At 40.3% G+C, this 11791-nt stretch overlaps 1 protein-coding gene across 1 annotated transcript; it reads left to right on the top strand.

Annotated features, from left to right (window-relative positions):
• The first annotated feature begins 836 nt into the window (after positions 1-836).
• zgc:158803 (LUC7 domain-containing protein) lies at positions 837-10089 on the top strand. The gene is made up of 10 exons (XM_031741186.2): positions 837-1408; positions 1890-1984; positions 2885-2983; positions 4554-4664; positions 4780-4923; positions 6747-6923; positions 7271-7455; positions 7692-7721; positions 8121-8282; positions 8966-10089. Exons 1-10 carry the CDS (start codon positions 1348-1350, stop codon positions 9201-9203), a joined length of 1302 nt encoding a protein of 433 aa, XP_031597046.1. The 5' UTR covers positions 837-1347; the 3' UTR covers positions 9204-10089.
• Positions 10090-11791: the final 1702 nt, after the last annotated feature.

The following is an 11791-nucleotide window of genomic DNA, read 5'->3' as shown; positions in this document are numbered from 1 at the left end:
TTTCTTAATCTATTTTTTGAACTTTGATGTTTTTTTTCGTGCTCCTTCCATTTCTGAAGTTTGCTGCTGCCACTCCCTTTCCTTCCCATCATCCATGTGGAGCATGTTTGGATTTTGGAGGCTTGCACAGGAGCACTTCTGTGTTGGCTGAAAAGCCTCGCCATAGGGTTTCTGTCAGCAAATACTTCCACAAACAGACGCAACCACGGTAGCATAAATTATGAGTCATGTACCAGCCTGACAGAATGTAAAATGAAGCTAATACAGATGTGCCTAAAACTGCAATTCTGAGAGTGGCCACTTGAGGCAGGCTCCTACTGCCTGGTACCAAGAATGGTTTGAGCCTCCATGGATAGTTGGTTAAAAAAGTAAGTGAAGTGTCAAACAAAAAAACATCCCCTATCACAGCTGGGATTGGGCACTTGAGACTAGTCAATCCCTCTCATGTTAAAAATCTTAACTTTCTTTGTCTCTTTTACAATGTTTATAACTTTAGTGTGTTATGCAGTGTTATGTGTTATGCATTTTGATATTCATAAACGTGTGAATATCAAATCAGTTATTATACGTATTGGCCAATGAGAGTAGCACATATTTTCTAAATATGTTGAAGATTTTAGCTTTGCAACCATGTTTCTATGTGTTATTTGTAAGATCAGAGGCACTTTAAACACTTTATATGTTTGTGTGGGGGGATACCGAAAAACAAAAAACAAAGTAGGATAATGATAATAATAACAATAATAATAATAATAATAATAATAATAATAAACATTTTGTTGGTGACATGTAACGTCACCAAACAAGCCCGCGAGGCTGACTGCAGCACTTCCTTCGCAGCTGCACTAGAACGCGCTCCGCGGGGACGCGCATGGAGGGGGAATAGGAAGAAGGAAGAGAGGACGCTGAACAAACTTGATAACTTCTAGCTGACTCGCTAGAAATCTGTCTGTGTGACAGTGGAACTGGTTACTTATTTCTGTATAGATTTGTTAGTTAACAAAGGCCCCGTCTATATTCAGTCACCGTTGTGTCAACTCACCACACGACCCGACCGGCGGACCCGGGCAGCAGTTTTCAAACAGACGTTGCACTTGCTCGGCCGACCCGAAGCCATCCAACGTCACAAAGTCACATTTATTTGCTTTTTTGAAGTGCAGGGATAACCAGTACATTTAAGTAACGCTGTACACAAGCAGCTCGCTGGTTAAAGGCTCGGAGTCTTCCTCTTGGTGGGAAAACTTAACCGCGGTCGGTGCTGTTGGAGGAGCAGACGAGGCCTTGCAGTTGAGGAGGCTGCATGTGTTGAAGACCGCTGCTGGCGACGTTAACTGAACACTCATAAACATGTCGGCCCAGGCACAGATGCGAGCGATGCTGGACCAGCTCATGGGGACGGGAAGAGACGGTGAGATGGGCTTCGCTGTGGTTGAGATTGGTTACTTGCAAAATCAGCAGCGTGTATGATCGTTGCTAGCATTAGCCGACAAGCTAACCAGCATACTAGATGGTGACAGTGCGGCATGCTTTACAAATCATGCTAACTAGCCGGCTAGCTACCTGTTGTATTTAAGTTTGCTTGGCAAGTTAGGTTGTCGCACTGTTACAAAACCAATCCAAAACAAACATCATGTCGGCATTTTATTTGGCTCACAGTCTTGTGTTCATTTTTTTCTTCACTCCATTTCCTCCCTATCTTTTTTTTTTATTGTTATTATTTTTTAACCACGAGGAGTTTTATCGGACACGTTTACTGTACCTGGATGCTACAGTGGTTAGAGATGTATGACTTAATCCGTCACAGGTGCGGGCTAATAACCCAGTATGATAGTAAAATACTGTACAAAATACATGAACGCCTGCTTTTCCGCTTTCCTTCTTTTTTAAAGGTGACACCATGCGGCAGAGAATCAAATTCACAGATGAGCGAGTCTGCAAAAGTCATCTCTTGGATTCATGTCCTCATGACATCCTCTCAGGCACCGTGAGTATCGTGTTTACGCACGCCTGAACACACAGAGGAGAGCTTTATCATATTTACACAGAGCCTTATAATATATACAGTCACACACACAAGGCTGACAGGAAATGTATAGAGAGCTTAGATGTGTTTGGACTCTACTTCATTGTCACTGGGTTTGAAATGAAATAACTTTTATATATATATGGGAAATAAACACATATCCAAACATACTAATAAGCATTTCTATTTTCACTGATCCTTTCTACTAGAACAGCTTTGCATAACACACTAGTGCACAGTTTCACTTTCTAAAACAAGCAGCTTTATCTTACTCACAAGGCCAACGACTCTGAGGGAAGCTTTTTCTCTGATTGGCTGCTGAAAAAAGGGCTGGTTTGGTTTCATTTAAAACTGTACTTGAACATTCAAATGTGTTAGTGGGGATGTTGCCTGAGGGTCATAGACTTTGTTTTAATAACAAATATGAGTTGGGATTAGAGACAGATTATGAAATAGATTCATTTTACCCCTCTGATTATGTGTTGTTGCTTTCATTTGTTGACTTATCCACTTACTTTCTATTCCTTAACTTCAACTGGACTGGACTCAAAAAGACTCTTCTAAAGTTGAACATCCCCAAATTAAAACTGAGAGTCAATTTAATTCTTAACAGCCTACAGCACTGAATATAAGCAGATAGTTTGAGCGGTGTATATAGAAATCATCAGACCTGTGTTAGCTTTGCTTCAAGTTAAAGGGTATCACATTTGGATTCTTTAGTGTGACATCAATGAAAATTCTTGTGTCCAGGACATTTTATCTTGTAGCTTTTTTCTTCTTCTTCTTCTTCAGATTTTGGGCTAAAATGTAGGAGTAAAATGAGGCACTCAGCTTACATCATTGTCATTTTGATTCCTGCAGAGAATGGACCTGGGAGAGTGCGTGAAAGTGCATGACTTGGCACTCCGAGCTGATTACGAGATTGCCTCTAAGGAGCAGGAATACTTCTTTGAACTTGATGTAAGTATGTACACACACACACCCACAAAACTATTCTCTTGAATGTCTTGTTGAACTCACTAAATCTACTTTGATTGCTGAGACTTTTCTTGAGAAAGTTAGTTTCAAGCTCTACCTAAAAGACTGTTCAGGAACACGCACAAATACACACTACCATTTAGAAGCTTGGACACACTCATTTGTTCAGATGTGAGTGTGTCCAAACTTACTGGACTGTCCTAACACAGAAAAACTGATTCCTGTTGAATTTCTTGGCAACAAGAAAAATCATGTATTTAAGTTTAACTCAGGATCATCATAGTTTTATTTTATTTAGGGTTATTATTATTATGGAAGATTAAAAAATATTTTTGCACACTTCAAATTTACTTTACATTTGCAAAAAAAGGCCTCTAGCATTACCAGAGGTTCTGTAGAGGTTATTCACCAAATCACTCATAAAATAATGGTGGTCTGGTGTACCTATTACAGACTCATGGACTTCAGAGTAACTGACAACCCGTGTCACTTCAGTTTTCATGCATTTATTGAACATAAGAACTCCCAGAGTAAAGTTAACCCTTGAATTGTAACTCCAGCCTCTTTTAGCAGCACCAGTCACCATTGGTCTTTTGATGGCTGTCTTGTTGCGTCACTCAGTCTTTGCTAAGCCGCAGGTCATGGACTGCCACCCTGACATTTCCCAGTAAAATTTCTTAATACCAATGTAAATGTATAGTTCCTCACTTGGTGTTCAAGCCCTGGTGTAGCAAAGCAGAATCAAACCACCATGCTCCACAATTTTGTAGTGTGCTGTCTTTAGCTTATCTTTTTTGTGGACTGATGAATGCAGTCTTTAGAAATGCTTTTGTATCTTTTTCCAGCCTCATGCGTTTCTATAATGTTCATTAGAAGGTCCTGTGTAGCACATTTTGACAGTGACTATTTATAGGTGGGGTCACCTCAACGACTGACACCTCAGATCTCCTCTATTCAACCAGAATACCTCAATGTAGCTTTTCCAGAAGTCATTAGCAGAAAATTCAGAATCAGAATGTCTTTATTGTCATTGTCACAGGTACAACGAAATTAAACTGACTTCACTTATTTTTCACAGCACTGACCTATTCATCATAAGTCAGTGTGGTTTTTTTGTAGACATTAAAGTAAAACTCTGTGTTTTTGTCATTTTGACTTGGCTGAAGATTCCAAAGGGTTCATAAGCTTCTATTTTTTCCATCTCTTGCTATTTCTTAGCACATTTCACAATATCCTTGCTTATAAGGCTACTTTGATGTCATAGAATAGCCTGGAAGGTTGGTAAATTTGTCCAGACCACATTAAGATGTCAATGAGAAGCCATCCCACTCTCCAGGCTTATCAAAAGTATGGTTGGTGTAAGTGCTGCTGTTAAGCTTTAACCAACTGCCTAAGATGAGAGCAGGAAATGTTTGGAAACTGAATGTTTTATAGCAGAGTTTATAAACTCACTCCATAGCAGGTACAGACTAATTAGTTCAGCCACTGTTAAATAATCTTGAGAATCCTATAATGTAATATTTCTTGGTTATTTCACATGTTTTTTCTTCAGGCCGCTGAACACCTTCAGTCTTTCATTGCTGACTGTGACCGCAGAACTGAGCTGGCCAAGAAAAGACTAGCAGAAACACAGGATGAGATCAGCGCTGAAGTGGCTGCGAAGGTGACGCACTGTTGACATTTTTAGCTCTAATTATTACAGGAAGAAACAACACACTGCCTGATAAAACTCTGAGCTTAGATCTCATTCTTTTCTTTTTATTTCCTGTCATGAAAAGGCTGAACGTGTCCACGAGCTTAACGAAGAGATCGGGAAGCTGCTGGCCCGGGCAGAGCAGCTGGGAGGCGAGGGGAATGTAGAAGAGGCCCAGCAGCTGCTGGAAAAAGTGGAGAAGACCCGGGCATTAAAGAAGGAGGCAGAGGTTAGAAATGTGTTACCTATTTAAGTGATAAGTGGTCAGATGTTTGCAGCCACATGAGTGGCACGGTTTCCTTAAACGTACTCACACAAAGCACAGTTTCTTTTTACTGTGCTTGAGCACATTTGCTGATGGCCTAGTCTGAGTACACCATAAGTGAAAGTTAAATATGTGGTTTAATGACAGCGAGTTCATGGTTCATGCCAGTTTTAACTAGAGATGGACCGATCCGATATTACGTATCGGTATCGGTCCGATACTGACCTAAATTACTGGATCGGATATCGGTGAAAAATAAAAAATGTAATCCGATCCATTAAATATCAAAAAAGCATCTCACAAAACTTGCAACACAGCGTAACTCGGCTCATAAGTAGCAGGTTGCAGCAGTATGCCTCATGTGATAGAGCGGCTGTGTGTATTTGTAGCCTCGCTACCAAACCAGCATTTCATCTCCGAGGAAGTTATCCCAGAGAGAAGTAAAGCGTCTTTAAGTTCATCTCTGAATGTTTGTAAAGCGTTCCCACGTTAAGCTTAACAACCGATATATGGAGCGACTGCCTCTCTCTCTCCCTCTCCTGCCGCTACTTCAATCGTGAAACTGCTTAACGATCAGCTGATCGGCTTTTCTGTCGCGAGTCCGTCTCTCTTCTTTGTTTTTGGCCCACTTTGCACCAGAAAGAAGAAACCAGCGGCTGAACAACAGCAGCACGTTTAAGCTTGATAAGCTGTTGTTAGAATTTATTTAATATTACTTTCTACACCAGGATCCTTTTCACGTAGCTGACGGCTGGTAACTGTGCAGGGGCGGATCTAGCAAAGTTTAGCCAGGGGGCCGATAGGGCATGAACAGGGAAAAGGGGCACAAAGACATACTTTTCTTTCTTATTCTCATTTAAAATGTCTAGCTTTTAATAAATAATTATCTGAATCTTACACCCAAAGTTTTAATCTGATGTAAAATGTATAGAAGTCCATTACTATATATAGTAACTATTAAGTCTAATATACCCTAGTAAGCTATAGTACTTTTTCCTTTGGGAAGGTACCGTCTGTGAATTCTGCAATTCTGTTGAAGAAAGATGTTGAATCTATTTAATTATTCTTGAAAAATAATTTGTTTCTGTGCATTTTTTTTCCACCCTGCATCAAATTAAAGTTGATTACATCGATTAAGCATCATGAGATGGAGGGTGGGGGGTGGTTCCCTATTTTTTTTTTTTTTTTTGCTGGGAGTTTGCAACCCTATTAGTTAGTTTGCTTAATATTTCTGCTAAGTAGTCTTTAAAATACCAGAATAGGGAGGATGGAGTAGGTTTAAGTTAGGTTTTAAGTTAGGTAAGGTTTATTAGATTGATCAGTGTTGCTGAACTATGAAATATTTTGGGTGCAGTGTATTTTTTACACACAGGTATAACAGAATAGCTTTAGTGTTGTTGTTTATTTAAACTTGAGTATGAACTTATACAAAATGCAGCAAGATATTTAAAAAAAATAGTTTTATTGATTAAAAAACACACAATATCGGATTCATATCGGTATCGGCAGATATCCAAATTTATGATATCGGTATCGGTATCGGACATAAAAAAGTGGTATCGTGCCATCTCTAGTTTTAACTTGCCTGTCTGAGTAGAGCAGCTTCACGCTCTTCACAAAGTAACAGAACTCATATTGGACGCACATTTTATCAGCTGCCAGTCTGCAGCTTGCATAATAGGTCAGAATAATGTGTTCTCCCAAAAAGCTACAGTCAGCTTTTATATGAGATACAGGTTAAATAATTTTTGTTCTGCTCCTTATAAACATAACATTTGTGACTGCAGGATATTTACCGGAACTCAATGCCAGCCTCAAGCTTTCAACAGCAAAAACTGCGAGTGTGTGAGGTGTGCTCTGCCTACTTGGGTCTTCATGACAATGACCGTCGCCTGGCTGACCACTTTGGAGGGAAGCTGCACCTCGGTTTTATTGAAATCCGTGAGAAGCTTGAAAAGCTAAGGGTAAGGATGCCCTGGAGCAGGTCTGTGCTACTATATGCACGAGTATTGATTAGTACCACAAATGTATCAGTACAGTGTTATAAAAACTACAGTAAAGGAGGCAGTATGCTCAGCTGTATCCAATTTAGTCATTTCATTAATACAACAATTTTCCAAATAAAGCTTCAAAGTGACAAGAAACACCTAAGGAATAAAATCCAAAACAAGAAGAGTTAATTTGCACATCAAATAAGTTTGATCAGTTCATCACATAAGATCATCACATAAGATGTGAGAGATAAGAACAGATTCGGAAGATTGTCTCCCTGTTAGGCCTGTTGACTTCATTCATTTGTTTTTTAATCCAGAAAGCTGTTATCGAGAAACAAGAAAGAATGCGCACGAGACGGCGAGAGGAACGCGAAAGAGAAGATGAAAGAGAGCGACAGTGGGAGCTGGAGAGGGAGCGGGAGAAAGAACGGGAAAGGGAGCGAGAGAAAGAAAGACAGCGGGAACGAGAGCGAGAGTGGGAGAGGGAAAGGGACCGAAAGAGGTAAATGATCAGAATCTGTCGTTACTCTGAAATTAATTTAATTTAATTTATTTATTTATTTCACACTTGGTTCAACAGTTTCAACAGTTTTATCTTTTCATACACACAAACCATGCTTTCCCTTGGTTTGTGTGTATGACTTGAAAAGGTTTCAAGTCATCGGGAAACTGAAATGTCTTTGTCTGTTTTTTTTTTTTGTTTGTTTTGTTTTTTTGTTTGTTTGTTTGTTTTTTAAGGTCACGATCTAGGAGTGGAGACCGATACAGGTATGCAAGCTTTAAGCAAGCATCACTTGATAAGTTTGTTTTTCCCAGGTCTGCAAGGCGACTTGTAATTTCACACAATATAAAGCCAAATGGTGCAGTATCTGTAAATGCATGGAGTGGAGTTATAAATGCCATCACCAAAAATACACAAATAAGCCACAAAAATACTCAAACCTCTGCTTTCATGGTAAAAGACCAGAGGAGAAACACTAAACAGCAAATTCTTGTATTTAGTGAAGTATACTTCTCGTGCAGGATGTCATTTACAAGACAAAATGCTTCCGAATCCCCACAAAGTCTTTATCTAAATCTGTAGCACACATAAGTACAGCCAACCCACCTTTTTAGACATAAACAATATCCTTTTCTTCCCCCCCCTGCTGAAAATTATTTATCCAGGGATGGAGGCAGTTCATCCTCCCATCGTTCAAGACGCCACCACTCCTCTCGCTCCAGAGAAGAAGGTGGGGAACGAGATCGTGAGAGAGAGAGGGAGAGGAAACATCGACACAAGGATAGACATCGCTCACGCTCCCACTCGCACAGACGCAAAAAGAAAAGGTGCAGATTTCATTCATCACTGAAACTTGGAGAAATATGCACCATGACTGGTGTGGCATAACATCATCTGAAATTAAACTATTTAAAATTTAACTTTTAACTGATTCTTTTAAATTAATACTACCAATACTGGAACTTTGCACACTGTTATATGCTAATATGTATATGAATATAAGGTGCTTGATTATTTTTCCTCTGGAATTATACATATTTTTGACATTCTAAAATCATAGACTGTATTTAAAAGATGAACATAGCCACCGTAACATCAAGCATTGGTTTGTACCAGAAGTCTGAGAATATTATCCTAGTTCCCACTGCATTTATTACCTCAGTAAACAAAAAGCTGATGAGTTTAAGGTCTCAGCTACTAGTTTCAGTTCTTATTGACAATGATGTGTATTTGGTCAAATATGATCCCTATTAGTCATAAATAAGGGAAATTGTGGTACTTTCTGATTGATAAGTAGCTACTCCGTGCAAAACCTTTTGGTTTTGTGGTCAGATTCATATGTGTAATATTTAGCTTACAATTAATTGTAACTAGCCAAATATTAGTAATCATCTTTCTAATTATGGACCTTTCTTCAGCATTTTCATCCGGTAGCAGACATCAGGTTCTCAAACTTACTTTCTCTTTAATCTGTAACTGATTTTGTTTTTTCTGTCTCTTGCTTTTTCAGATCCTCCAAGGACAGATCATCTCACACCCGCGACAGAGAGCGCTCAGTGTCTCAGGAGAGATGGAGGGAGGGTGCAGGAGATGGATGGCGTGGCGACAGAGCAGATTACAGAGACTGGGAGGACAGGGAGAGGTCCACCTCTCCAGACATGGCCAGGGAAAAGGAACGAGAGAGATCCGTGTCGTGCGAACGGGACCGACGGTCCAGCTCGGAAGAGCGAGAGTCTGGGGAGATATGAACAGCAGGGGGCGCCTCCAAAGAGTTTAATTTGGATATAATATTTAGTAAAAAACATAATAAGAGCATGGAGATATGTGAGCCTGCTGGTGAGAGTGTGTGCGCGTGTGTTGACTTTGTATACGTGTTCATGTTGAAAACGGGACATGTATATTAGGTGGGGTGGTGGTCAGTGGTGGTGGTCACAGAAACATGCAAACCAGTTTTATAAGAGTGAAGCGAGGCTGATCTGGAAGCATTGTAGTCGTCATTTTTCATGCCATGTCAATGGTCCTGTGTACAGTTACTTTCACACTGATGAGGGGAAGAGTGGTGAGAAGACGGCACCCCTGCTTTAAGTCCATTTTTATTTTACTCACACAAAGTGCTGTATTTTTTTATCCTTAGTTTAATGTTAATGCTGTTTATCCCGTTCCCTTAGGAACTTCAGTTTCAGTAGCACGGTTCCGACTCGATAATGTGGCGTGGCCCTTGCAGTAATGCTTGAAATGAGGTGTGAATGACTGAAGGCACTTCTCATGGTTGTGTTTTACTTGCTGCCTTCAAGCCATGACAATCTCATTTCGCAGATTTGACACACATCGGTTAAGATGCCGTGATGAGCTTGTACTTTGAATATAAACTCACTCACTCCCACCCACCCAAAATATGTCATCTGAGTATTTCTCCTTAGACCAGGAGGTATATAAATTATGTGAATATTTGACTTTGACACTTTTCAGAGGGAGGGGCGGGGTCAACTTTGCTGTGCCACTATTAAGTGAATGATTTTGTATTTATTTTATTTTTTGGCTTCCATTCAAACAAAAATTGTTATCCAGATTTCTCTCTAACTTGTCTCCTGCTTTTTACAGCTGCATCAGATTAAACCCACCTTGGCAGCAAAAGTTTTGTGGTTGGAGTGCGACAGTTTTTTGTTGTTGTTTTTTAAGCTTTAATGGGGGGGTTTTTGGTACCTCAATTATAGCCAGACACATTTTTAACATTATACAAATAGGTTTCTATTTTTTTTCCCTCCTATCATGGAATGAAAGAAATGTAGTTCAGTTCATCACAGCTTCCTGATGATGTTGCCTAAAGGTGAAGACGGTTGTGAAGAAGGTCGTGGCAGAGCTGTTGTGTTGGTTTTCAGTGAAGTGTATTTCCATGTGTATAAAACAAATCACTCAAAAATGCTGTCTTCTTATATAGAGAGACATTACTGAAAACCACATACACACTCCACCCACTTCATTTGGTACACCTGTTCAGCTTCTAATTAGTCAATCACAGCAGCAACTAAGTGCATTTAGACATAAAGACCGGTTCAAGCTGACCATCAAAATGGGCGGTGGTTTAGGTATATTGGGGATGGTTGTTGGTGTCAGATGGGCCGGTCTGTGTATTTTAAAGTATTTCACTGGTGATTATTGGCCATCTAGGGTTTACAGAGAATGGTCTGAAAAAGAGAAAATATCCAGTAAGTTGATGTTCTCTGGTTGGAAATGTTTTCTTGATACTAGATGTTAGAGGAGAATGGCTCATAGGAAGGTACCAATAACTCGTAATAACCAAGTAATAGAGAAGCTCATCTCTGAATGTGGAGTACGTTGAACCTTGAAGCAGATTGGCTGTGGCAGCAAAAGACCACACCCCGCCCCACTCCTGTCAGCTAATAACAGGAAACTCCTCTGATGATTCTCATTTTCTGCTGTGAGATGGCCTCCACAGTCACCATCTGGCAAATTTGCAACAACTTTGTGATGATTTCCTGTTAATATGAATCAAAATCTGAGGAATCTTTCTGGCACTTTGTTGAATCTATGCCTTGATGAGTTATGGCAGTTCTGTGGGCAAAAGAGGGTCCAGCTTGGTGCTAGAAAGATTTACCTAATAAATCTCCAGAAGTTGAATCTGTTCATCTGGACGTAGCGTTTTGTGGGAGAAACGTTTCGTCACTCATCCAAGTGACTTCCTTCAGTCTCAGCTGACTGCAGGTTAGGGTACATCGGGGAAACCAAACAACCTCTAGCGAAGCGGATGGCACAACACAGAAGAGCTACCTCGTCAGGCCAGGACTCTGCAGTCTATTTACACCTACAGGCCAGTGGACACTCTTTCAAGGATGAGGATGTACACATCCTGGACAGGGAAGAACGCTGGTTTGAGCGCGGAGTCAAGGAGGCCATTTACGTGAAAAGGGAAAGACCATCTCTGAATCGAGGAGGGGGCCTAAGGGTACATCTTTCGCCATCTTACAATGCTGTGATTGCAGCCATTCCCCAAATCTCTGTGAATGGTACTCATGGCCATTGATCAGTGGTCTTTGATCAGTGGGTTTTTGGTCAGTGATTGTTGATCAATGGTCATGAGAATTTGCATAATAATGATTAAGGAACTGACCTCACAGCCCATTGTTCCTTCAGTGGGCTGGTTTCAGTCATTATGCAAATGTACTGTTTATAAGATTGGGGAAACCTGCAGTCAGCTGAGACTGAAGAAGTCACTTGGATGAGTGACGAAACGTTTCTCCCACAAAACGCTACGTCCAGATGAACAGATTCAACTTTTGGAGATTTACTTTCCTGGATGATTGAGAATGCATCAAGA

The sequence above is a fragment of the Oreochromis aureus genome, linkage group 6 (genome assembly GCF_013358895.1).
Source record: "Oreochromis aureus strain Israel breed Guangdong linkage group 6, ZZ_aureus, whole genome shotgun sequence".
NCBI classification, from domain to species: Eukaryota; Metazoa; Chordata; class Actinopteri; order Cichliformes; family Cichlidae; genus Oreochromis; species Oreochromis aureus.
The sequence above is the reverse complement of the archived record's forward strand: the minus strand, read 5'-3'. Positions and strand labels throughout refer to the sequence as shown.

Excerpts from the sequence above, each read along its gene's own strand:
- zgc:158803 (XM_031741186.2), top strand. The coding sequence starts at position 1,348 with ATGTCGGCCCAGGCACAGATGCGAGCGATGCTGGACCAGCTCATGGGG. Across the intron at positions 1,409-1,889 it reads CATGGGGACGGGAAGAGACG|GTGACACCATGCGGCAGAGA; the intron begins GTGAGATGGGCT and ends TCTTTTTTAAAG. Across the intron at positions 7,456-7,691 it reads AGGGAAAGGGACCGAAAGAG|GTCACGATCTAGGAGTGGAG; the intron begins GTAAATGATCAG and ends TTGTTTTTTAAG.